The following is a 27,601-nucleotide window of genomic DNA, read 5'->3' on the forward strand; positions in this document are numbered from 1 at the left end:
GCAGCATCCTCCTTTATGAGGGCACACCTTTGTTTGAAAAGAAGGAAGACACGGCCCCAAGTCCATAGTTTGCTGGCAGGGCAAGAGGGAAGCTCTCTAGCAGAATGGGTGGGTGAGAAGGAAGGAAAGAACGAAGAAACAAAATACCGTGGGTGGAAAATACTCCTTTTAGGTAGACCACTGTAGGAGCTTCTGACCAGCCTGAAGGGCCTCTCTCCTTAAGTACTCCTGCAGTACTACACACACTTCCTCAGGAGTAAGTCCCATTGAACCTAGCATCACTGTCTTCTGAGCACCATGCTTAAAAATCAAGCTACACATGTAATGAGAACTTCCTTTGAGGACTTCTCAATCCCCACCCGCCCTCCGCCAGCCAGCTTCTCCACTCCGCTAGACACTCACATGTGGCTCTAGGAAAGACCAGCAGCACAAGTCTGCCTCCAAAGCAGATGCTCCCTAATGTGGGAGAAGCTCTGAAGCATGCCAAGCCCCACCCCTTCCTCTGGCAGACCAGCAGGTGTGGCCACCCACTTCCTCTAGCTACCTCCTTTAGCTCAGACTTAGGGTATCCTCCAGCCCTATTCTCAACTCTCTCCCAATAATAATTTACAGGACAAGGTAAGAGCAGTCAACTACTCTTTTTCGCAGGGAGGAAAGGTTCAGGGCCAGTAGCTGGTGTGATGAATTGTCTGTCGCACATAGGGTTGCCAACCTCCAGGTGATGGCTGAAGATCCCCAGGCAACAGAGATCAGCTTTCCTGGAGAAAATGGCCAATTTGGCAATTGGACTCTATGGCATTGAAGTCCCTCCCATCTCCAAACCCCACCCTCCTCAGACTCCAAACCCAAAATCTCCAGGTATTTCCCAACCCGGAGCTGGCTGTCCTACTACCACACAGGTAAAGTACAAGCACAAAGAAGTTAGTTGTTATCCATTCATTCTAAGCCACCCCTCAAAATTATGTAAAACATAAGCTATAAGCACCTTTTTTAGCAATGAGCTTACCCCTAGAGTTAGTTTTGAGTGGTTTTAAAGGCAGAGGTACTCGGATTCAAGTCTTGGCTAAAACCACGTGATGTTTACTGTAAAAGTAATCTGCACATGTGCAGTACTACTTTACATTTGGCACTAAAAATAAATTCTGGGTAACAGCCTGGTTTATATGAAGTCTTGGGCATATATTTCCAAAGCAGAATATGGTACATATGTAGGTACCTATTTCCTCAGTATGTCCTTTGGTAGATGGTATGTGCCCAATGATGTACATACTAAACTTTGACATTTTAAAAAATTCCAATCTTTGGGAGCCAGATTTACAAGTGGGAGGCAGCGCGGGGCTCTCAGTTCACACAAATTCTTCTGCAAATGGAACAAGAGCTCACACTACATTGCATGTCGGGAGCAAGTGCTCTTAATTCCCCCTTCTCACCAAAGCATATGCCCCAACCCTCAGGGGCAACTTTTGTAGACTTATGCCAACTCCAATTTGGGATATTCCTCACAATTTGGGGGCAGTGCCAGAAGATGGTGAAGTTTAGGGAGGGAGCTCAGCAGGGATTTAATGTAAATATAGGACTTCAGTTTATCCTGGACTTTATGGTATACCATACAGCCCACCCTCCAAAGCTGCCATTTCCTCCAGGGGAGCTGCTCTCTGTAGCCTGGAGGTTAGATGTAATTCCAGAAGAACTTTTGGCCCCACCTGGAGTTTGGCAACTCAATGCATTTGGAGAATAAGGAAGCCTGCAGCAGGGCAAAGGAAGAGGTGTTCTGTGAAGTTCTTCCATTTTGTGAAGAGATCTGTTTTGTGAAGCCCCCCCCCCCCCCAACACACACTTATGCCCTGGTTCAATCTGTAGCTACGATCCTTTAGAACCCTTTTGAATTAATCTTGATCACTTCAAGCATCTAGCATCCCTGTCTTGACTTTGGGTTTGCAGAATAGTTCCCACACATCATACAACACTGTGTAAAAGAAGTATGTCTACTGTGCCGCCTAGGAACCCAGAGTAGGAAAGTGTCTCTACCTATATGAGGAACTCCATAATCTTGCAGAAAGGTAGGATGACACTTTTCAAAGCCTGGACGCAGGTTCTGTATGCAAATTTACCCAGGGGTATGGGGAGGATTGTGTTAGGCAAGCACAGTGCCCTTCCCACAATGCCAGGAGCTGCCAGGTGGAAAGCACTCTGCCCCCCCCCCCCCATCCACCTCTTCTTTGCAAAATGGAGCAACAAAGGATGGGGAGGAAGCTTCATGTAAGAGTACAGAAGGGAAGAACTAGAATCCTTGGCTTTCGTTCCCTCTTCTTACAAAACATTCACAGCCCCTTCCTTCTTCCTATCCATACGAACAGGAAAGAGCACCCTCTTTTTTGCTTTTCTGTCCTTTTGGTACATCTGGTACACTGAAACAGCTCTTCCTCAAGTTTCTTGTGCTGAACATCCATCCCGGCAGAGTTCTATGACATTTGGTTGATCCCAATAAAAACACATTAGTGTTGCAATACTATTTTTTTTCCAGTTTCTCTATGGGTCAACCCAGCTACTTACTGTCTTAGTTCATCACCTTCCCTACTGCCCACTTGATGTATCTTTCCGGTATGGGCTCCTTGTCTCTGAAGCCATAATCAATTTGGTACCTTTTATGGTACCACAGAACTTCTTTGATTTTGCTACAAAAGACAAATGCAACTATCCTTTCAAAAGTCTGTCTCCCTTAAGTCACTATCTCTTCTCTCATCCAGAGATTCTACTTTTCTGATTTCTGAAGGCATGATCCTTTCAACACTCACCTGCCCCTAGGCTAGCAACCTCAGTAGGCTTGAGGGAGCAGAGACTTACCCTATCAGCATCCCACACCTCCCTTCTGGCCATGTACCTGGAAGTGATGTCACCATATCACAGGGTGCTCTTGGACTTCCCTGAAATTCTATGGTAAAAGCCAAAGCGTTTAAGCAGAATCCTAGAGTACACTGCAGAGACATAGTTTCCAGTGGCAGACCGCACGCAGGTTGCTTGCCAAAGTGGGCAACCTGGCTTCCCTCCCTGCCTCTCAAGATGGTTACCACTCCATTTCTCCTCCTCCTCCAAAGTATTATTTTATTTAGTTAACTTTTTAAGAGTTCATGTTGGTTCTGTGTTCCAATAGCAACAAATACATGAACTGAAATATTTGATTAGGGAAAAGTAAACCAAGTCAGTTTAAACATTATATTATAGAAATGTAAAGTTTGATGTAGAATTTTTTTTTTTAATTGGACTAACACCTGTAAAAATGTCAAGAAAGAATAGCATTACTTCCCTTTAATTTAAAGACTGTAAGGAAGGAAAGACGCTGAAAACTCAAATTTTTGCACACCCAAAGAACTGTGCGCCATGTGCCATGGATGTGGCTGTCCTCTCATCTATGACAACAGAATGTGTCTCCCATGGAGGTCACGGGAGCACCTCGGTTTCATGGTCACTCTCAATGCCATCGCTGGCATTGCTTGTTCTATCAGACTAATGATTACAATGGGTTGGATCCAATCAGCTTTTCCACTAGTGAACAAAAGAGGAGTGGTCCCTTCTGATCATGGGACCCGGACAAAAGCCACGTGGGAGAGGGGCTGGAAAAAAGGAACATTGAGTGGAAAAGTTGGTTGGATCCAACCCAATGTCTCTTTAACCATGAAAGAGGAGACATCAATTTTGGCTTCGGCATTGATTTGACCTGCACAGCCAAATGGCTAAATTTATTGCTTTGTTTTAATAAAAAAATTAGAATTATTACATGTGGTTTTCTCACTCAATTTACAAATCAATGAAAAGTATATGTACTCTTACACAATTCCTAGAGATAACCACCTGAAAAAATATGATTTTGAAACTGAACTTTGGCTAATACTGTACTTACCCAGAAGGAAGATGACCCTGAATGTGACACACACACACCAATTACTGTACATACTTGTAACTTGTATACAGATGTAGGAGAAAGCCTTTTTCTTGACCACACCTGGGGGTAGGCCAGTTTACACAGCTAACCAAATCAATAGGACACATTTCTTCTGAACAGTATTACTTTATGTATAGTTCACCTTTCTCAGTGGAAGTTAAGGCGGATTACAAAGTAAATCAACACTTTACAATGCACATTGGAGGGTTGGCCCCCATTTGCTACATCAACTGAACTAGATATCAGGAGGAAGAAGAGGAGTTGGTTTTTATATGCCGACTTTCTCTACCACTTAAGGGAGCCTCAAACTGGCTTGCAATCACCTTCCCTTCCCCTCGCCACAAGACACCCTGTGAGGTAGGTGGGGCTGAGAGAGTGACTAGCCCAAGGTCACCCAGCTGGCTTCATGTGGAGCCACTTCATGGCTATTTCCTTTCCCATCTAAGTCCAGTTTTGTTGGTACAGAGTAATCCTACATCAGACAGTACGGGATGTAAATCACTACATCAGTCTCTTGCCCCCATCCCCCAGAAATGTGCTTTACAGATGTTGGTAGACCAGCTGGGAGGAAGCCTTTTTACAGCACTTTCAAGTTAATTTATCTTGGTTAGGCAAGCACTGTTCTTCCCTTTTTCAGATTGTAAAAGGGGAGCTGTAAACAAGAGCATGTAAAATAATAGAATATTTCCCCTCTGTGTAGAATCTATAAATGCAGGTGCTTCAGGCAACACACTGAATCCCAACTCGTAAAATGGAAAACAAATCCTTCTATCCATGATTCAATGTTAATTCAAAGCAGTTATTGTCTTGTGTTACAATCAGCATTCCATGTATACGTTTCTTCTGAGAGCCAGTGTGGTGTAGTGGTTGGACTGGGACCAGGAGACCCAGGTACAAATGCCCACACTGCTATGGAAACTCACCGGGGGACCTTGGGCCAGTCACAAACTCTCAGCCTAACCTATTTCACAGGGTTATTGTAAGAATAAAACAGAGAGGAGAATGAGGTAAGCAGCTCTGGGCCCCTAATAGCAAGAGAAGTGGTAAACAAATGAAGTAAATAAATAAAGCTTCTTAGACTCCTAGAGTATGGTAGTTTTCCAAGTGGATCAACTTCTTATTCCGCTACAAGGCTGTTTACTCTTAATTCTCCTTTCTTAAGCCAAACACTACAATATGTACTTTAGTTGTATGCCCTCTATGAGTTATTTGATAATGACAGCACTTCTGAGTACAGTATGTACTGAAGCTCTATAAAGCACCATTTTATTCAAGGCAGAAAAGCCAATCAACAGGAGCACTTTGCTCAGAGTGGTTTGATTCAGTCATAACTACAGAAATACCCCCATTTAAGTTATGCCTTCCCGTCTATGAAGGCAGATTTATAACTTAGACACTAACACTCAGTTCTCTTCCTTACAGACTGTTCCACTACATTAAAGATATAGGACAGCTGATATCATCGTGATTCTACAATCACAGTATTCTTCAACCATGACAGTAAAAAAAAAAGGTAAACAGACCACGAACTGATAAAATTTTTTATTATTGTCTTTGAATTCTTTTACACTTTCCTGATTGTGTAAGGTGAAACTAGAACTGTTTAAAAGACATACACAAATCTAGTACATCGATAACCAGGTATTTCTTTTTGCTATACTATTCTCACAACCACGTTTGTGCTAGGCAATACAACCGTCACAGAAGCAAACTTTAGGCAAAATACTGGTCAGTAGAAACAAAGCAAAAAGAGCTACCAGATATACAGACAGGCTCGGTTCCACATTCACTACTGCATTTATCAAGCGCCAAGTATAACTGCACAGTTTGTTCAGCTAATAGAGGGGAAATTTTGAGTCAGTGCATGAATTTCTCTCTTCAGCAGACAGATGGACAGACAAACAGATGGATTCTGCGTGCTAAGTGGAATGTTAAAGGTAGAGGAATGATACTGAAAGACCAATAGGCTGAGTATTCCCATCTTTCCACTGCATTATTCATGCAACTCCTACTGAATTCTAATATCTGGTTGGACACGTTTGGGAACAACTGAACATTTGGAACTTTAGTACCTCAATCTAACAAGCAATACACATGTGTACGGTCTGTATTCCTAAGGCAAATATTGGGAATCTTGAATGTGACCCAGATCTTGACAGTGACCTAGGACCAACAGATACTGAGAGCTGAGAACTACAGTGATATTGGCAGCTCCCCAGCACCCAAGACAGACTTGTCCTCCATTAGCTTTAAGCTTCTTCCACCACCACAGACTAACACCACTCACAAAGAAGCCCAGACTAATTGAAGCAGGGGGTGGGGTGGGGTGGGAGGGAGAAGTACATATTGCATGCAGAAGAGCAGCTCAGTCAAATTATTCAAAAAGGTACCGGGCCAGCTCTGAGGCGTTGAGGGGAGATTAACAATTTTTTTAAAGTGGGAAGTTGAGTTCTACTTAGCATGACTATCTAAGCAAACTAATAAGGCCATAAAAAAATAGAAACATCCTGTTGAAATTCCATGGTAGCGCACTAAAAATTCACTACTGAAAATAGTCCACACTGTAAATATGTAACTTATTGCTGTGGGAGGGGACTTGATGTACAAGGTAAGAGCACTGGACTATTTGTCCAGAGACAAAGTCCCAGTTTTCTGCCACTGTAACGAGTCTGGAAGTTTGGCTGTCGTTTCCTCATGTCTTAAATCGAAGCCTCAGAAAAGGTTTACATTTACATGAGCGTTTGGCTGAAAAGCAATGTGTCCAGCATCAATATTTCCTAACAACAACAAAAAAAGAATAAATGTGCCCATTAAATTCACAGCAGTGAGCTATTGAACTGGAATGCCACACAATATGGTTGTTGTTGTTGTTTTTTCCTTCCATGTTGCAGTGTCACAATATAATCTCTATAATTTTTCTGTACACCTTTACAACAGATTTGTAATTTTAGCTCTTTTGACGCCAGATTATAATCTTTCCAAGGGAATTACATGATTCTCATCTACTCTTCCACCATTGCACGTTTTGTAAAGTCAACTGCAATTGCAAAAAACCCATAATCACAGTGTTCAGTTAAAAAATATATATAAACACGGTAATCATAACTGCAAGTGTTCATAATAGGAAAAGGTTCAGAATGCCATTGCTCAACTGATCTCCATTTTACGTACACAGAACACCAACCAATTGTTTTTTTACCCCACAGACAGTTTGCTACGTTGAGGTTGTGAAGTCGATGTACTATTCTTTTTGCTTGTCGCACAAAAGGGATATAATGTGTAGGATACAGAGTGACATTGAACATATAGTGAAGCGTGACAGCCATTAGTTCTCGCCCTCCCCAGCTTCCCCTTCATCTCCCTGGTTTTCCGATGTCCATAGCTGTAAGAAAATACAAACATGTTTACGCTGAAAGCATGCAAGTTAATTACATCGATCAGGAAAAGGGGGAGGGTGGGGCAATTAGTTTTAGCAGAGCAGTTCTCTTTAGTTGAGCAATATGATTTGTCCGAGTGGAAGAGTTAATGAATGATGGACTAAGACTGGAGATTAGATGAAGTTAAAACAGTGAGCACACAAAGCCCGCAGGCAGTACACCAATGTTAGCAGCCTGATAAGGGCACTTGCTGAATTTGCCATTACAAGTCTGGCCGCTTAAAACTATGAAGCTGAGGGCTCTCAATTTATACAGAGCTGGTTTAACTTTGAGCCTTCCTTAAAACCCTTTGTAAGGATAGAGATTCTTTCACCATTTCTAACAGGCTAAAAGCCCTTATAGACAGTCATTTTAAGTACAGCTTCTCATGAAATACTTACAGTAAGGTTGTCTCTAAGTAGCTGCATAATCAACGTGCTATCTTTGTAAGATTCTTCGTTCAGTGTATCCAATTCAGCTATCGCTTCATCAAATGCCTGAAACAATTCAAATTATTTCATATCATTATTTTGGAACCTCTGTCCATTATTTTTGAAAAGTCTTGGCAAACAGGTGAGGTGCCAGAAGATTGGAGGTGGGCAAATGTTGTCCCCATCTTCAAGAAGGGGAAAAAGGAGGATCCAGGTAACTAACGACCCATCAGCTTGACTTCTATACCAGGAAAAGTGTTCGAACAAATCATCAAACAGTCCGTCCTTGAGCATTTAGAAACGATGGATCTGATCACTAAGAGCCAGCATGGGTTTCTCAAGAATAAGTCATGTCAGACTAATCTTATCTCCTTTTTTGAGGAAGTTACTACCTTGCTGGATCAGGGGAATGCTGTAGACATAGTTTATCTAGATTTCAATAAGGCTTTTGATAAGGTTCCACATAGTATTCTAGTTGACAAAATGGGAAAATGTGGGTTAGATCCTATTATTGTTAGATGGATCTGCAACTGGTTGACAGATCGTACCCAAAGACTGCTAGTTAATGGTTCCTCGTCCACTTGGAGAGAAGTGACTAGTGGAGTTCCTCAGGGATCTGTGCTGGGCCCTGTGTTGTTCAACATCTTTATAAATGATTTGGATGAAGGAATAGAGGGGATGCTTATTAAATTTGCAGATGATACTAAATTGGGAGGGGTAGCAAATACGGTAGAAGACAGAGCCAAGATGCAGGATGATCTTGACAGGCTGGAGAAATGGGCTAGAACTAATAAAATGCACTTCAACAAAGACAAATGTAAAGTTCTGCATTTAGGTAGGAAAAATCAAATGCATAATTATAGGATGGGGGAGACTTGTTTGAGCAGTAGTGTGTGTGAAAAGGATCTTGGGGTCTTAGTAGACCAAACGCTGAACATGAGTCAGCAATGTGATGCTGTAACTAAAAAGGCAAATGCAGTCTTGGGCTGCATCAACAGAAGTATAGTGTTCAGATCACGCAAAGTGATGGTATCGCTTTACTGTGCTCTGGTTAGACCTCAACTAGAGTACTGTGTTCAGTTTTGGGCACCACAATTTAAGAAAGATGTAGACAAGCTGGAACGTGTCCAGAGAAGGGCAACAAAGATGGTGAGGGGTCTGGAGACCAAGTCCTATGAGGAAAGGTTGAAGGAGCTGGGTATGTTTACCCTGAAGAGGAGAAGACTGAGAGGGGATATGATAACCATGTTCAAGTACTTGAAGGGCTGTCATATAGAGGAGGATGCCGAGTTGTTTTCTGTTGCTCAAGAAGGTCGGACCAGAACCAACGGGTTGAAATTAAATCAAAAGAGTTTCCGCCTAGACATTAGGAAGAATTTTCTAACAGTTAGAGCAGTTCCTCAGTGGAACAGGCTTCCTCTGGAGGTGGTAAGCGCTCCTTCCCTGGAGGTTTTTAAGAAGAGGTTAGATGGCCATCTGTCAGCAATGCTGATTCTGTGACCTTAGGCAGATGATGAGAGGGAGGGCATCTTGGCCATCTTCTGGTCACTAGGGGTGTGGAGGGGGGAGGTAGTTGTGAATTTCCTGCATTGTGCAGGGGGTTGGACTTGATGGCCCTGGTGGTCCCTTCCAACTCTATGATTCTATGATATCAAACATGCATGCTCATCCGGTCTTTCCACCACCTTTAGAACATTCGATCTGCTTTTTCGGTGTATGCAAATTGTTGAGTACACAATGACTACCTGGACAAAAAATGCTATATACTAAATAAGGACAATACCCAGATGATGACAAGCCCTTTAACCATTAAAGCCAATATTTGAATAATTTGTATGTTTCAGAAAATAGCAGTCCCATCTACATTTTCAGAGACCATTTCTAAATTTTCAGTCTTTTAAAAAGAGGAATGCATTTGAGACTATTATCAAACATTACACAGGGAATTGCTTTCCCAGTTTTTTCATGTATACCTCCCCACAATTACATCCAATTAGATTACGTTTGCTTACTGTCTTTGCCAAACTACAGGCTTTTTCTGGCGAGTTTAGTATCTCATAGTAGAACACAGAGAAATTGAGTGCCAGACCAAGTCGAATAGGGTGTGTTGGCTGCATCTCTTTCTTGCTGATTTCAAATGCTTCTTGATATGCCTGCTGAGAATTTCCTACCGTTGCTGCAAGGAGAGATGGAGATAAGTTACATGCAAGCAAACTCAAGTCTGTATTTTTTTAACAACTTCCTGCCACAGGCAATCTAATTTGGGGATATTAAACCCACACATTCCTATTCTAAACAAAATGCCTGATGTTCTCCAAGGAACATCTTCAGAACAAAGGTTTCTCAATGGCTCCCAACATTTTTAAAGGTCTGGTAATGTGACTGCAGCCTGAACAGCTGCTGCTTCAGCTCTGCCCTGCTTTCATTCGGCTCTGAAACAGAAATCCAAGGTCCCAACACAGACGTGCTTACTATGCTATCTAGCTCCTAATTTGCTTCCAGGCCCTATTCATGGTGCTGGTATTGACCTTTACAGCTCTATACAGACTGAGGCCAACATACTTGAAGGACTACCTACTTCCATATGAATCTATCTGACCTCTCCGTCATCTTTGGAATCAAGACAGGTGGCAACCTAAGGAAGGGCATTCTCAGCCCTGGCACCAAAACTTTGGAACCTCCTCCCCAGAGAGATTCATTGGTCTCCCTCCCTCTATTGTTGTCTTCCATCAGCAGGTGAAGACTTTTTTTGTTTGGCATTCCCTCACTAAATCTTACTAACTCTCCTACCTGGTTGTTTGTTTTGTTTAATTGTTTCAAATGTTTATATATATATTTGTATCTTAAATGATCTTTTTAAAGTTTGACATGTTTTAATGTTTGCTGCCTTGGGGACTTTAGGTTAGGTCAAAAGGTGGCACAGAAATGCTTTAAATCAAATTAAGCATCTACGGGTATGAGCCATCTGCAAATCTGACATACTGCAACTGCTGTAACAGGCCACCAATCTTAGATATGTTTTACTATAGAGTAGCGGTGCCCAAACACTACACAATCATGACTAAAAGAGGAGACATGTTTAAACATCCAGTAGTATCCATAATCAAAACATCTACTCTACTCCCTTCTTAATCATTTTTTTTTGGAACTAAGTTTTGTGGTATCTAGAACTAACTGAGGTACAATAAACAGCAACTGCTGTTATCAAGGTATGACTACACTCTCACATCTAAGTATTTCAACAGCTCCTACATTTGCTGACTTTTTCCAGCATACTGGCTAGTTTGAGGAAGTCAAAATACAGAAAGACTACGGTAAGCAGTGAAATGCTAAGCTTCCTTTCATGTGCAGGCTTGTCAACAAACATAGTCTGCCACAATTTTAAAGGGGCAAGGCATTTAGCAGACGAAGACCAAACAGAAATCCAAAAACTACAGATTGAGATCATGTTTGATTCTGCTGACTGATCGTCACATGGCTTTATAGGACCAAAATGCAAGGAACAGGAACCAGAAGACATGCAGTTTGTGCTCCCAAAGCTTGGAGTAATATCTACAGTGGAATTTTCACGCATTCCCTTCCTGTTTTTGCATTAGGCACTTCTGCATTTGACTACAAGGGACGTCTACTAGATTAGAGGGACAATGCAAATACAGAGTCGCACATGCATCTTTATTTTCCCTCTCCCACCCTCTAAATATTTGAAGGTCAATACAAGTCAACAATCAAAAGACAAATCTTTTTATTAAATTATTTTAACCCATACTTGGAACGAGATATCTCTGAAGTAGTTTACATCATAAAACCTAGAAATATATTTTATTAGTTCTACACAGAGCTATTCGTGCTAGGTATCATTTATTAGTGACCTACTTTGCTTATTGTCTCCAGATGCCACCTCAGAAAGGTATCTGTAGTAATCTCCTTTCATTTTCAAATAGAAAACCTTGCTTTCTGGCTGTGTGGCATTAACAATAAGGTACTTATCTAGGAGTTCCTGAAAAGATACAGCAAACAATATTACGCATTTTCCTTCAGTTCATTACCAAAATTCACACACACAATCCGAGACAACATTGGGAGATAATTCCTCAAGTCCCTACCATTCGGGGGGAAAGACATGACTAGCAGAGTGTTATCAGAAGAAGAGCCTCCATTTTAAAAAACATTTTAAGCTCAAATCAAGCTGACCAACTGTGGGTCAGGTATTTTATGAGGCAACAGCAACTAGGCTGTATTACATCAGATGCTAAGCAATTTAAGTTCCCACTTAGTTTAAGCAGCAAAACAATACAGGTAGCATTCTGCTTCTTACACACAGCTAATGTTTACACACGGCAACTATAAAAGCAACAGGGAATACAAAAAGTTCCCTAGGAGTCTAGAAAGGAAGAAGCAACTAGTTCTCACGAGGAATGGGGGCATTTCTCTAACTAATCAGCAAGCTTTTATGCAAATGACATTAGTTTATAATTACATGTAACATATGTAAAAGTTTCATTCACATGTGAATGAACACTACCAGATATCTTTTACATAAACCTAAAACAGGCAGTCAACTTTAGCATTTCTGTAACTAATCAGCAAGCTTTTATGCAAATGACATTCGTTTATAATTACATGTAACATATGTAAACGTTTCATTCACATGTGAATGAACACTGCCAGATATCTTTTACATAAACCTAAAACAGGCAGTCAACTTTAGGTCTTGTCATTACAAGCGTACAAAGTTTTCCCACAAGCAGAGCACTTTTTTCACTGATCGTTTTAAACAAATCTTAAGAGGGTCAAACAAAAAGCAGCTGGAACATTTAGCCACTGGGTGCTAGGTGCGTTCGAGTGAAATTACAGCCCTGCCATGATCACGCAAGGTCTTCCCAGATAAAGCATTTTAGCATGTGCTGCTCTACCAGATACTACTGGATTATTACCAGAACATCATTGCAGATGTCCTGCAATTCGGCCTCAATCTTCTCACGATACTCTCTTCCCATCTGCTGTTTCTTCTCATTCCGCTCCGTTTTCTGTTCGATGCTGGAAATGACACGCCAGGAGGAACGACGGGCACCGACTACATTCTTATAGGCAACAGAGAGTAAATTCCTTTCTTCATTGGACAGCTCGTGCCCTTGCTCGGTGACTGCCTTCATGGCAGCAGCCATATCGTCGTAGCGCTCTGCCTGCTCAGCCAGTTTGGCCTTCTGTACCAGCTCGCTTTTATCCATGGTTATTCCTGAAGAGGGGAAAAAAATATTGACATGTGCATTATAGTAAAGTGCAATTTTCTCCAGGGGGATGGAAATGCAATTTGATGACGAACGTGAGATGTGATATGTCTTCAAATTCTGACATTACTAGCCAGGTATTATTTGTGGTCACCAGCACTGAGCCCTCCTTCCCACCCAAATCACACACTGCTTCTACTAGTGAAAGGAAGAAGGAGCTGGATATGTTTAGCCTGAACAGAAGAAGACTGAGAGGGGATATGATAACCATGTTCAAGTACTTGAAGGGCTGTCATATAGACGATGGTGATGAGTTGTTTTCTGTTGCCCCAGAAGGTTGGACCAGAACCAACGGTTTAAAATTAAATCAGAAGAGTTTCCATCTAGACATTAGGAAGAATTTTCTAACAGTTAGAGCAGTTCCTCAGTGGAACAGGCTTCCTTGGGAGGTGGTAAGTGGTCCTTCCCTGGAGGTTTTTAAGCAGAGGCTTGATGGCCATCTGTTAGCAATGCTGATTCTATGACCTTAGGCAGATGATGAGAGGGAGGGCATCTTGGCCATCTTCTGGGCATGGAGTAGGGGTCACTGGGTGTGTGTGGGGGAGGTAGTTGTGAAATTCCTGCATTGTGCAGGGGGTTGGACTAGATGACCCTGGTGATCCCTTCCAACTCTGATTCTATTAAAGTAGCTCCCACTTACTGTACTTATCCACATCTTGGAGTTGGTTGCAATACCCCAGCATCAAAAGGCATGCCAAGAGTGCCACATGCTATTAAAGGGCACCACATGCATGGAAAAGTTATGTCACATCATGAGTGCAACTGTCCAGGGGGGAGTGGGCTCAAAATCCAAACACAGGCAGAACAGAGCCAAAACCCAGTGCTTGCCAGTAACACTGAGGGCAAGAAAGGAGGCAAGCTTCCCTTCTATGAGGGAAAGATTTGGGTAACCTACCCTGATGATGAAACTGAGGGGTGAGTAGAAAGGGAATGGCCAGGCAGCAGCCCTCTCAAAAGACTTTTTCCCCATGCAATCTATGTGAATTTGTGGAGTACAAAAAAAATTAAAACAGGATCAGGTAACCAAAGTTTTCCCTTTAAAAGTCAGTAACCCACCATTCCTTTGTTTCAGTCACAAGACTAACAGTAACTACAGAGTAAATTTTTGGTCTCATTCTCATTACGTGACTTCTAAGCATCCCTCAAACTCCACACAGTGTACTGTCCTCCCCCTTGCCTGTCTAACACCAGACCAAATACTGTGTGCGTGTGTATATAAAGTGCCATTAAGTCACAGCCAACTTATGGCGACCCCATAGGGTTTTCAGGGCAAGAGATATTCAGAGGTGGTTTGCCATTGCTTTCCTCTGCATTGCAACCCTGGAATTCCTTGGTCTCCCATCCAAATACTACCCTGACTGATCATGCTTAGTTTCCGGGTTTGAGCTAGTCTGGGCCATCCAAGAGGGTATACTAGAAGAATCAAAAACATGGGTTACAGTTTCCCCAACTTGAATGCTATCTCCAATGTAACAGCAGCACCAAGATGCCAAAAGCAGAAACTACATGGATATTCAGAATCTGCAATTTAGCTATTCCTTTAAAACTTCCTATATGGGTAGCTCTAAAAAATGCTACAAAGCAGAATAATACAATCTGCAGGTAATTCATTTGTGTGAATGCTTCAAGAACATACAGGCGACTGGTAAACTTCATTCTTTATATGATACTCGGTAATATAACTTGAGGAGCTCCGTGGCGCAGAGTGGTAAGCTGCAGTAATGCAGTCCAAAGCTCTGCTCACGACCTGAGTTCGATCCCGACGGAAGTTGGTTTCAGGTAGCCTGCTCAAGGTTGACTCAGCCTTCCATCCTTCCGAGGTCGGTAAAATGAGCACCCAGCTTGCTGGGGGTAAAGGGAAGATGACTGGGGAAGGCACTGGCAAACCACCCCGTAAACAAAGTCTGCCTAGAAAATGTCAGGATGTGACATCACCCCATGGGTCAAGAATGACCCGGTGCTTGCACAGGGGACCTTTACCTTTTTAACATAACTTGGCAAGTCTCGTTCGCAGAAGTGTTTGGACCTCAGCAGCCTTACCAAAGCCTTTCCAAGCTTGAAGCATGGAAAAAATTAGCTTCAAAGCATAATGTGACTTATCAAGCAACATTAAGCGCTGTCACTACCACAAAGTGATTTATTGTATATTCCCTGGAGGCAGCCATCATTGATATTTAAAGTAATTTCCACAGACATACCAAGCTGACCATTCAACTTAATGCTCACATATTTAGATAAGAGGACAGTCCCAGTTCCTGAGGCGAAAGGCCCCAAAACCGCAATCAAGGTAGATAGATGGTGTGTGTGTGTGTGTGTTGGGGGGGTTGTATTTGTCACAGCAGCATATCTAGGCTGTATTGTGCTATACTTTAGGCAGCGCATTCTTGTTTAAGACAAAAAATGTTTTCAAGAAGTAGGCATAACAGTTTTCATGTTATTTTAAAAGTTTAGCCAGCCATGTCTTTAAAAACAGGAAGAGTGTGCAGCTCAGCAGTCTCTTCTTTATCAAAGAGTTCACAGACTGAGGCTACAGAAAGGTTTGGCAAGCAGCTAAAAACGTGGATATTTAAAGCTGAACATGCTTGAATCTCATGGGAACATTACAAAGCACACACACTAGTGGGTCCTCCTCCTTACAAACTACTGATAAGCATGAATTCCATGGTGCACCTTTAGTTAAGCCAAGAAAACTGACTTTCTGCAAATTGCATGACATACACAGCACTGGATTAGTTCCCAAGAGTTTATTATTATTTTGACTCTTGGGAATAATGGGACCCTTACATGTTGAACATCAAGGTGACTTGCCATCCTGCCAACCTCATTGGATAGTTCTCTCCTGTCCACAAATTCTACATAATAGCATAATCTACATAAACAAAAGCCTCCAAACAAGAGCCAATGACAAGAAACAGAGGGTAGGAGCCAGGGTGGATTTCTACATAAAGACTCATTCTTGCTGGGATAATCTTAATATTTACAGCCAGATGAAGTATCATTTTTAGAATAATGACTTTTCAGATTAGTTTGACAGTTATATAAAATACTGATTTAGTTATAGTATTAGAAATACATGGATAGATAATTATGAAATTATTGCAAGGTGAATTATCCCCAGTTTCATTCGGGCCACCAGGTGTTTACATTTTGCACACATGCCTGCCTTACCCATAGGTAGAGGCACTTCATTAAAACATTCCCAAACATGGTCTCTTTTACAGCCTGCTGGCATTATAGATTTTCTCCTCCAGGGAGAGAATATGATAAAAGGCTCTACACACAACGATCCGAAGACTTATGGAGTATTCCACTCAAAAGGTTGCACTTTCATTTTTACTGCTTGCCCCTCCCCCCTCACTTTTAGCTCCTTGTGCAGATCTATCCCACTCCAAACAATCTTCTTCTCAACGAAATTCTTGAAACGTACCACTTAAGAAGTAAGGGATTGATTCTGTGTACACAGATTTGCAAAGAAACAATGGGATTAAGGTCTTTTGATTCTGTGTACACAGATTTGCAGAGGAACAATGGGATTAAGGTCTTTTTCTTATCTCTATGTTTATTTTATAACATTTTTACAGTGAAGAAGAGGCATGTTATTTCTGCAGACACAAATGCACAATTTTGAGAACTGTAAAACCAAGCATCTGTGATAACATCTTCTAGATAGAAAAATTGCCCCAAATAATCTTACAGAAACCTCTGGAAGAGCATGACATTGTGAATGGATTAATGGAATTCATTTAACAAAAAATTTAAACATTGCATGAATATACAGCCTCATGTTACATAATTAAAAACGAATCCTTATTTCATGATGAATAACCTTTGGGCGATAATGTATCTTAAATAGTATACTATTTAAAATATCTTTAGATAAATTTTCCTCAAAAAGCATTTTATTTAAAAAATATCTGATTTAAATAAAAAATTTGATTTAAATTAAAAAATCTAATTTTATTTTTTTTAATCATTGATTTTTATCCACCTTGGTAGGAGCTGAACTCAAATGAGTCCAATGTAGAACTGTCCAAGTTGGAATATATCACGGACTTGCCTATACCCAGCAATGTCACATAATTCAATGCCAACCAGACTACAAAAATTCAGCAATAAATACTGATGAGTACCCAGCTTGCTGGGGGTAAAGTGTAGATGACTGGGGAAGGCAATGGCAAACCACCCCATAAACAAAGTAAACCTAGTAAATGTCTGTGATGTTACCCCATGGCTCAGTAATGGCCCGGTGCTTGCACAGGGGAAAACCTTTACCTTTTAAATACCGATGCAATCAGAAGCTTTCTTGCTACTGTTTGGTGTTAGTGGATGAATGCTGTTCCCACATGGCTCTGGCAGTAAAGCAAGGGACAACTCCAGGATAACAGCAGGTTAAGCACACTCTATAGCAATATCTTGTGTCTATCATGAATATTCTCAAAAGATGAAACTATTATGAAAGGATAAATATGCTTTGAGAACACAGGCTAATCTGTTTGAAGTGGGAAATAAGATGCCTAAACTACATACATTCCAGGAAGAGGGTAGACACTTTGATGGTGATGGATATGCTGGAAAACAGCAGGATCCACAGGCCAAATTTGGCCATTTGTGCCAGGCTGTCAATTTGGTCCTGAAATTATTCCAGCCCTTCTCACTTCTTTGCCCTCAGTATGGAGTTGCGCACAGGACACTTTTGATGGAAAGTCCACAAATGGGGCAGCCTTGGATGCAGCTGATTCTGGTGTTGGGAGGCAGGTACCTGCAACTCCATGTCAAGGGACAGATGAGAAGTGTCAGCTGTCTGATCTTAAACATCCCAGTCTTGAATCCCACCCCTAGGGAGAGGGGTGTGTTAACTCTTGTAACTACCTTTGCTGTTTTTACTAGTACGTTGCCTTAATTTTACCTGTGTGTGTGTGTACTTAGTAAAGCTTATTAAACCCTCAGTCTATGGGTTTACCAGGATTTGGACCCCTTGGGAAGATCTTACTCATCAGATTTGGCTGTTTGGAAAGGATTATCAGGGAGTTAGTGCTGAAAGGACAGTTCCAACAGAGCAGGGAGGGACTGACAAGGTGAGCCTGGATACTTTTCACTCTCCCCCTCAACAAAGTTTACCAACTCATCAGAGGTGGCCAAAATGGAAAACAGAGGCAGTTTCGAACAGGTACTGATCTTGAGAATGCCAAAATTCCTCTGATGGTGGCAAGTTTACCCAAGTGTATCCCAAGGGAAAGGTTTTATTTTAAAATAGACCCCATAGTGCTTGGCCAACTTGGCATGCTGACCTGAGACCCCAATATGGAGGGAAAAGTTAACAGCTGGGGAAAGCCAAGAGCTGGGGGGTGGGGGATAATCTATCATAGGAGCAGCCGCCAAATATTGTAAGAGGCTCACACTAATCAATACCAGAAGATGAGGCATAAGCAACCACACAATCAGAAATTTACTTCTGGCAACCAGGAGGGGAAGTCTCTGGCATGTTCCATTACAGCAGCAACCTGTTGTTTTTTTAATCCACAAGAAACTCAGGGAGGAAGTGACTGTTCCAAAAACATGGACGAATCTTGTATCATTATCATGGGTTGGAAGGATAACATTGCTCATTTCTCCCATGGGGGAAAAAAAACCCTTATTGGTCAAAGGCAACAAGATGGACATGCTTACATTGCCTTTGCGAAACAAGCAGCAAGAAAGCAGAGCTTTTCTGGCTACTAGAAACAATTGGATCAGTCACAGTTTGTGGGTCCCTGCTATACATCAGCATTCATTTTAGAGGAGGCCGGCCTGTAGAGGGAGAGAGCAGACTCTCCAACCACTAAATCAGATGTTCCCTTCCCTCATCTTATGTCAGGATATGTTATATCAACAGTGGGATCTCTCCTTAGATAAGACAGAGCTCAGTTCCTAAGAAAAGCACAATAAAATATGAATGACTCCAGAGACAGCAAGGGGCAGCTGAAGCATAACATTCCTTGCTTATGTAGTTGTAATCAAGATTCAGAAATACTTGAAATATCAAAAAGGGCAAGAGTCCAGTAGCACCTTAAAGACTAACAAAAATATTTTCTGGTAGGGTATGAGCTTTCGTGAGCCACAGCTCACTTGAGCTGTGGCTCACGAAAGCTCATACCCTACCAGAAAATATTTTTGTTAGTCTTTAAGGTGCTACTGGACTCTTGCCCTTTTTGACTACTGCAGACTAACACGGCTACCCACGTTGAAATATCAACATACACAAAACTACTGATGTCGTTGTAACAGTATTTATCAATTATGAACTCCCAACAGTAACCAGTTTACAAACCATAAGGCCTAAGAGCTCAATCCAAGACTCAACCTTGCCACAGTTTGGCCAGGGTCCAAACACACATTCACCACTAGTGATTCTTTTTTTTATTCCATCAAGATCCCTCATCCTTCTCTCAAACTTTGATAGCATTTGAGGCTCACCATGACTTAAACACTCTCCACAGCTATCCCAGGTTTCATGATGTCACCAGACTCACTCCTGAACATCAGGAAAGGGCATGACTGGGTTAAGTATGAATGTCTGCTACCTTCTAAGATCAGTGGATCTCTGGGCTTAAGAAGATCGTGCTACAAAACCGTTACAAACGCATCATGTATGTGGAAAGTGCTGCAGAACTGCAATAGTTCTTCCAATTTTCCACTAAACACAGAAGGTAAATCACGTTGTAAGGCTTGACTGAACCACCACTCTAGTCTGAGCCAACGTATCAGCTCTCGGAATAGGGCAAAACCATATGTTGGTAAGCTCACTCCATTCTCTGCTCTCAAAGTACCATGTGGGTAAGAGAGAGAGTGCATTTATGGCTCCTTGCAACTTCAATGCAGAGGATGAGACCGTGTACTGGCAACGGAATAGGGGATGATGGCATACAGGTTCTGGGGAGTTTAGCATTGGATACTAGGCTCTGCCTCCAAACAGTAAGGTACAGAATTAACCCTGGAAGCTCCTTTTGCAGGGATCTCAGTGTCCAACACTTGAGTTTTATTCTAGTTCGGCCACAAAATATGTTGCTATGCTCAATGCAGAAGTTTATTCAAACTGTAAACAAGTGTCACAGCACTCTTTGGCCAGTAATAATCCCACGTCACCTTCACCATCAGGGCTTCCTCCTCCCCCTCCTTTTAAAGTGCTACATCTGTACTTTACCACCACTCTGTGTGACTACCTTTATTGGTAGAAGCAAAAGTCACAATCTTCATGATAGAACCCAGTAGATTCATTACCCTGGCTTGAAGACCCTTTCTGAATGCTTTCACAACAAAACGCAAACACTTGACAGAAGACTTTCTAGCAAATATTTAGTACTATTAAATCTTAATATTTGAATTTGTTTTTCTTTCAAGAAGAGGCCCATATTTCCCTGATACTAATAAATCCCACCATTCTAGATCTAAGCACAACATTTTGGATGTTCATAATTGCTGACATTGTTAAGGAAAGCTCAATGGATCTGTGCTGAGGAAGATGTTTGAAAAGGGCGAGATATGTGAACAAAATATGGAAGTGACTATCTTCCAAGAAAACCCAGTAAGGATTACTGTTCAGCAGGCACCCCTGAAGTTAGTTACTTACTGGAAAGTGGGGGGGGGGGAGAGAAAGATATTTTGGATTTTAACAATTCATTACTAGTTTATCATAACATCTGTTAAAAACTGGGGTGGGGAGTGTAACACTCTGAATTTTCTTTATTGGAAAATCCAGCTCCAAGCCAGGTTAAGAAACTGGTATTCCAACTCCAGCATATTCCCTTTATACTACCCACCAGGGCAGAGTGGGTGCTAAATGGCATTGCTTTAAGAGACTTTCAGAACATGGTTTCTATTTGCTAGAACCTCCCCCCCCAAACCCCCCCCCACACACACATTTCAAGAGGAACACCCTACTTCTACAATGTTCTTCTTAATGAAAATTCCGGAAGCCAGCAGCTTTCAAAAAGCACAGGGAAAAAAGAAGCTTCCTTTATAATTCAGTCACAGACATGCTGACGCAAGAGCAACTGCAGTATTGACAGATATTGTGGATTATGTGAATGCCTTCCCAGCAGGCAGCACAGCTGGTGGTTACTTTTCAGAGGGCACCAGAACAGTATGTCCCTGAAGCCCCAATCGCTTAGCAAGAATTCAATTTATCTCTTTGGAATACCAGGATTCTTGCACATGACTATTGCATCCTTTCCTCTGACCATAGCCAAGAGCACTGGCCACTAGGCAGGATATAGTTCACGCAGCATCTCAGACCGCTCACTGACATCTGATGAAGCAGTCCTATGAAAGCTTATGACAAAATAGGTGTCAGTAACTCAGGCACAAAAGTACGCGGTCACTGACTTCAACCATCTCATCTCCACACACGCCACATCATCCTAATGAAAGTAAAGGTATTCACTCATGCTGGTAAAACATAATGGATTACATCCAAAGGTGTCCTTATATGAATAAAAGCCACTTCTGTTCACACAAGGGAAGCCCACAATATGTGGATTTTCCATTCAAACCCCATAAATGTATCCCACACTGCTCCCCAAACGTCCCTCCCTGACTCAGTCAGGAGAAGCTTTTCAAGAGGACACAAAGGGCTCCAAAGACAAGGGAGGTAGGACAGAGTTCAATGAGCAACACCCTGCCTTCAGTCCTTTGGATCGAACACTGACATTAAATAACCAGTTTTGGGATACATCCCATTTGAAACTCAAAGTTCCCACCCAGCATCCATTAGGCATCATTTAAGTACAGCTATAGCCAAAGTACACTTTCAACGTTTACATTTTAGGCAACACAACATTTCGTGTCATCAGCATTCATGCTATAATCACTGAATTTTGGAAATTTAATACCACTTTTAACCTCACATGAACAGCTGAAGCGGCCTTATACTGAATCAGACCCTCGGTCCATCAAAGTCGGTATTGTCTACTCAGACTGGCAGCGGCTCTCCACAGTCTCAGGCAGAGGTCTTTCCAATCACCTACTTGCCTAGTCCCTTTAACTGGAGATGCCAGGGACTGAACCTGGGACCTTCTGCATGCCAAGCAGATGCTCTACCACTGAGCCACAGCCCCTCCCTACACTCTTCCCTTGTTGATTTATTGGGCTATCATAAATTACCACACTATTAGTTTTATTTTACCACAGCACTCAGTGGCGTGGCTCAGAAGCCAGATACGGCCCTCTGACATGTCACAGGGGGCTCTTCTGAGCACTGTGCCCTAATACAGCACCTGCTCCTGGTTCCAGGAAAGCAGGCAAGGTCATTGCCTGGTGGGACTCATGGTCAGCAGATGGTTCTACCTTAAAAAGCTGCTGTCAGAGGGACCGGAGAATGGGTAAGCTGCTGACTTGCAAGATCCTTACGAGGGATGAAATACCATATTTACTCAAAAAGAAGTCAACCCCCCGCCAAATGTTACACACCCAAAAACATTTAAAACGGGACATAACCGTAGCTTGTATGCAAATGTTAAGATGACGCTTTCTTTTTTTGATGGCATAAAAAGTCCTTCCACTCCCAACAACCTCCCCACATCCTTCTTTGCACTCCCATCACAGCACTTGAACAAACTGCCCCCACTGACGAAACAGTAAAACCATCATGGCAGCCTCCTGGGAGAAGAGCAAGCTGGCCACAGTGGCATGGGGGTGGTTTTACTCTCCTTCCTCCATGAGCAGCTTGCTCTACTCTCAGAACGTGGGCAATCTCACTCTTTCACCTTAACTGCTGAGGAGAGAGCCGGAGGGCAGAAAAGAAAACCCTTCCTCTCATTCCAGATACATAAGGCTGCCTGAGGTTCAACACTGGTGGGGAGAGACAATTTTACACGCTAAAAGGTATTCTAATAATTTAAAATATATATATATATATATTTTAAATTATATTCATAGTTATATTATTGCATGTATGCATTTGGTGGGATGGCACACAGTCGTGATTCTTTTGTTAGTTGGTAATTGCAAATGTGGATTTCCTCAAGCTATTGAGCACCACAAGCAACCGTAGCTGAACTACTCACAGAAGTTAATTAACTTTTCAGGTGATGGGGTTTTAATAAGAACAGTGTGTTTTAATTGGTGCTATTAATTGGAGAGAGCATGGCATAGAAACGATTAAGCAAATAATTGTTGACAACGCAAATGAGAAAACAGACAAAAATATATAGTGCATCAAGGAAAAATTACAGGTTTTTGAAATGACTTGTAATCCATGCCATTACTAAAAACAATCATGGTGCAGTGAAGTGGCCTGAAGTTACAATGACATAGGTATGTGTTAAGACAATTTAATATATATTGAGATTGGGTGGCCCTTTTGTTTTCAACAGAGCACTGGATAGATCACACAGCATTTTTGGGTGGCCCTTTTGTTTTCAACAGAGCACTGGATAGATCACACAGCATTTAAGAACTGGTTTTCAAAATATCAAACCAAGGTTGGGCAATTTTTTGTTTTTGTTTCCTGAGTACCCACAGCAGATTTTGGGCACCTTAGATTTCTCTAGTCCTTAATGTGGTACACCGTGAACACTTGTATAAATACACCTCCACATCTACCCTGTGACACTAACCCAGGCTCCACTGAATGGGCTAAGATGTGCCTTGATATGGATGCCTATCTGCGGTCACAAAGCTTTTACATGAATCTAGCTGTCCATAGTGAGACTGTCTTAGGGACATAACTACTACAGCACAGCCAACATGCTCCTACTACAAACTATGTAGAATATTTTTCAGGTAAAGTCCTTTATGATCTTTACTGCATTCACTGTCATCACTTTCCCAAAGCTTCAGAATGAGTCTATGACAGAAGTCTCCCAGATACCAATTCAAAATTCAGCTTAAAGAAGTGGTCTTCTAAAACTGTTGGGGAGAAATTCCTTCTGAGTCACAGAAAACCTGGAACAGAAGCACAAAATTCAAGGAAGAAATAATTCCAGGGCAGACACTCCTTCCACTCACCACTAAAGGTATGAGGCAAGTTAAATGCCCTGTAGCAGACGATCCTAACTAATTCACACTGAGTTTGTGGAGGAGTCTGTTTCTATATTTGTTCTATTACCCCAACCTGAGTGGGAACCACCACTGCTTTGTTCTTATGGTGTTGCCAAGTGTGCAGTTTTAAGAGGCAGTAGATGCCTTGCTCAATTTTCCTTTCCAATGATAGTGTTTGATTAGTAACCCAATCAACAGATCTTTGCATGCAGCAGCTGGGTACATTTGCAGAACTGCATGTAAAGATTTCTACACTTCTGCAAATGAACAGATTGGCATTGGGTGGAGAAAGGTGTTTGAAAACTAGAATCCTATGACAATGTTTGTGAAAAAGCCTGCCCGAGCTCCACCTATAGTCTTGGTTTCCCTCAAAATACAGTGTACACATTTTTGAACTAGTCTTTTTTCCCCCTTTGGTCACATGTTAAGAACTACATATAATAGTTGCATTTTGGATTTACAGACTGTAAAATAATTTTTAAAAAACTGCTAGATTGACAGCCAGTGTGATATAGTGGTTAGACTGTAAAACATAGATTCAAACCTCCACTTACCCCAGAAAATTCACCCTGGGCAAGTCACACACCTTCAACCTAACCTACCTCACTGGGCTACCAAGGATAAAGTGGTGGAGAGTACCATGTATGCTGACTCGAGAAAAGGTGGATTAAAATGCATAGATAATGGTCAGTTTCCAAACCTGTATGTATTGTTTCAAACTGTTGCTAAATTACTGGCATTTAGTCAAGCATCGATTTGGCTTCCAGAATAGTATTTATGCCTTAGTCCTTCTTCCTCTACTATTAAGAGTAATTAACCTAAAGTTTCCTGGAATGCACAGGTCAAATACAACCAACCCTCAGGTCTTTTAAAAATAAAAGGCTGAGTAAAAAACCCTGGCCTGGATAGCCCAGGCTAGCCCAATCTCAGAAGCTATGCAGGGTGACCCTGGCTTGTATTTGGATGGGAGACCTCCAAGGAACACCAAAGTCACTACATGGAGGCAGGCAATGGCAAACCAGCTCTGAATGTCTCTTACTTTGAAAACCCTACAGGGTTGCCATAAGTCAGCTGTGAATTGATGGCACTTTCCACCACCAGAAAACCAGATTTCAGCTGCAACAAAACCCCTTTTCTCCCCAGTGGGGGCCAAAAATGGCCTACACCATTTTTCCCTACCCACCAGCCCATGAAGTAGGTTAGGCTGAGAGTGCATAACTGGCCCAAGGTCACCCAGCATACTTCCAAGGCAGAGTGAGGTTTCAAATCCAGGTCTTGCAAACCCCATCACTACATGATGCTGGCTCTCCAGGATCAGAGGAGCATGCCTGTTATATTAGGTGCTGTGGAACACAGGCAAGATGGTGCTGCTGGAAGTTGTCTTGTTTGTGGGCTTCCTAGAGACACCGGGTTGGCCACTGTGTGAACAGACTGCTGGACCTTGGTCTGGATCCAGCATGGCCTTTATGTTCTTATGTGTAAGGGACTTTATGATGTAACCCCCAACACTAATCCTATTGAAAGAAAATTGCCTCCCCCCCCCCAACTTTGTGAACAAGGTCTTAGGGAACAGGGCTGGTCATTTAATTTAACTACTTCATTTTGCCCTGGCCTGGATGGCCCATCCTGATCTCATCAGATCTGGAAAGTTAAGCAGGGTGGGCCCTGGTTAGCACTTGGATGGGAGACCACCAAAGAAGCCCAGGGTCGCCACCCAGAGGCAGGCAACGGCGACCCACCCTCGAACGTCTCTGGCCTTGAAAACCCGACAGGATCGGCCATAAGTCGGCTGACGGCACTTCACACACGCTGCATTCCTAATTCACAGTGAGTCGCCGTGTTAGTCTGTCTGCAGTAGTAGAAAAGAGCAAGAGTCCAGTAGCACCTTAAAGACTAACAAGAATATTTTCTGGTAGGGTATGAGCTTTCGTGAGCCACAGCTCACTTCATGAGCTCACAATAGCTCATACCCTGCCAGAAAATATTTTTGTTAGTCTTTAAGGTGCTACTGGGCTCTTGCTCTTTTCTACTACTCACGAAAGCTCATACCCTGCCAGGAAATTCACAGTGGGTACCTGTGTTAGTCTGTTTGCAGTAGTCAAAAAGGGCAAGAGTCCAGTAGCATCTTAAAGACTAACAAAAATATTTTCTGGTAGGGTATGAGCTTTCGTGAGCCACAGCTCACTTCTTCAGATACAGCTAGAATGTGAATCCATCGGTCTTTAAGTAGAGGAACAGTATGTAAATGTGAATAGCAGGCTTGATGGGATTAGGTGTGATATGCAGAAGAGTCTGTGATGTCCAGGGGAGAGATGGGTGTGGAGAAATCAGCATTGGTAATGGGCCATGAATGCAAGGACTTTATTCAGCCCAGGTAAATGCATTGACCTGCCAGGAAATGTTTTTGTTAGTTTTTAAGGTGCTACTGGGCTCTTGCTCTTTTCTACTACTCACGAAAGCTCATACCCTGCCAGGAAATATTTCTGTTAGTCTTCAAGGTGCTACTGGGCTCTTGCTCTTTTCTACTACTCATGAAAGCTCATACCCTGCCAGGAAATATTTTTGTTAGTCTTCAAGGTGCTACTGGACTCTTGCTCTTTTCTACTACTCACGAAAGCTCATACCCTGCCAGGAAATATTTTTGTTAGTCTTTAAGGTGCTACTGGGCTCTTGCTCTTTTCTACTGCTGCATTCCTAGCCCGTCTTCCTCATAAGAGAAGAAAGGCGTGTCCTCCCCTCCCACACGCCAGGCAAACCAATAGCCCGGTCGCCCCCCCCCGCCCCTTTCCGGCCCGAAGCGTGGCCGAGAGCGCGCCGCGGCCCCCCACGGCCGGATCGTTCCGCACAGGTGAGCGCGCCCAAGGTGGTGACTCAGCCAGGGTGGGGCCGCGGCGAGGTGACGCGGCCAGGGACGGAGAGGAGAAAGGCGGCGGCGGCGGGAGACACCCTCGTTACAAAGGCGGGGCCGCTCCCGTTAGCCGGGCAGCGCCAAGACGGCTTTCCTCGGGGCCTCCTTTCCCCCCCCCCCTCGCCCGCGAGGGAGAGCTCTGCCCGGGGACGGCGCAACCGCCGCCTCGGGGAGCCCTCAGAGGGAGGCGCGCTGGAGAAGGCCGCGGCTCCCTCCGCGCGCGGGGGGGAGGGGCAGGAGCGGCGGCCGTTAAGCGTGTGGGGGGGGGAGGGGCAGGGGGGGAGAAAATGGCTGCAGGCCGCTCACCTGGCGCGGGAGGCACAAAGGAAGGGCGGGCGGGAGGACGGGCGGACTCAGACCTCACCGACTCGGGCCCGGGCGGATCAAGAGGCTCGGCGCGCGGCAGCAGCCCGCTTCTCGATGACCACACATCCACGCCCTGCGGCTCCCGCAGCCACTTCCGGCGCCAGGGACACGCCTTTTCCGGCCGGGGCACGCCTCTGCTCCCTCCTCCCTTTTTCCCCCCTCCTCGCCCGCTTCCCCCATTGGGCTAACGGGGCCGCGGAGAGGAGTGGGTAGGTGTGGATGCCGGGCGGTAGCCA

The 27,601-nt window shown here is 43.1% G+C and overlaps 1 protein-coding gene across 1 annotated transcript; it reads right to left on the reverse strand.

Moving 5' to 3' along the window:
- Positions 1-6,728: 6,728 nt before the first annotated feature.
- Positions 6,729-27,375, reverse strand: YWHAB (tyrosine 3-monooxygenase/tryptophan 5-monooxygenase activation protein beta). Its single transcript, XM_056845173.1, has 6 exons — positions 27,306-27,375; positions 12,722-13,023; positions 11,661-11,784; positions 9,800-9,963; positions 7,758-7,853; positions 6,729-7,322 (listed from the first exon to the last, which is right to left on the reverse strand). Exons 2-6 carry the CDS (start codon positions 13,013-13,015, stop codon positions 7,266-7,268), a joined length of 735 nt encoding a protein of 244 aa, XP_056701151.1. The 5' UTR covers positions 13,016-13,023; positions 27,306-27,375; the 3' UTR covers positions 6,729-7,265.
- Between the last annotated feature and the right edge of the window lie 226 nt (positions 27,376-27,601).

This window comes from Euleptes europaea, chromosome 2 (genome assembly GCF_029931775.1).
Source record: "Euleptes europaea isolate rEulEur1 chromosome 2, rEulEur1.hap1, whole genome shotgun sequence".
Classification (NCBI taxonomy): Eukaryota; Metazoa; Chordata; class Lepidosauria; order Squamata; family Sphaerodactylidae; genus Euleptes; species Euleptes europaea.

Coding starts and splice junctions, on each gene's coding strand:
- YWHAB (XM_056845173.1), bottom strand. CDS start 13,015: ATGGATAAAAGCGAGCTGGTACAGAAGGCCAAACTGGCTGAGCAGGCA. Junction 11,785..12,721: donor ACATCTGCAATGATGTTCTG/GTAATAATCCAG, acceptor GTATCTTTTCAG/GAACTCCTAGATAAGTACCT. Junction 7,323..7,757: donor TACTTAGAGACAACCTTACT/GTAAGTATTTCA, acceptor ATTTTCTTACAG/CTATGGACATCGGAAAACCA.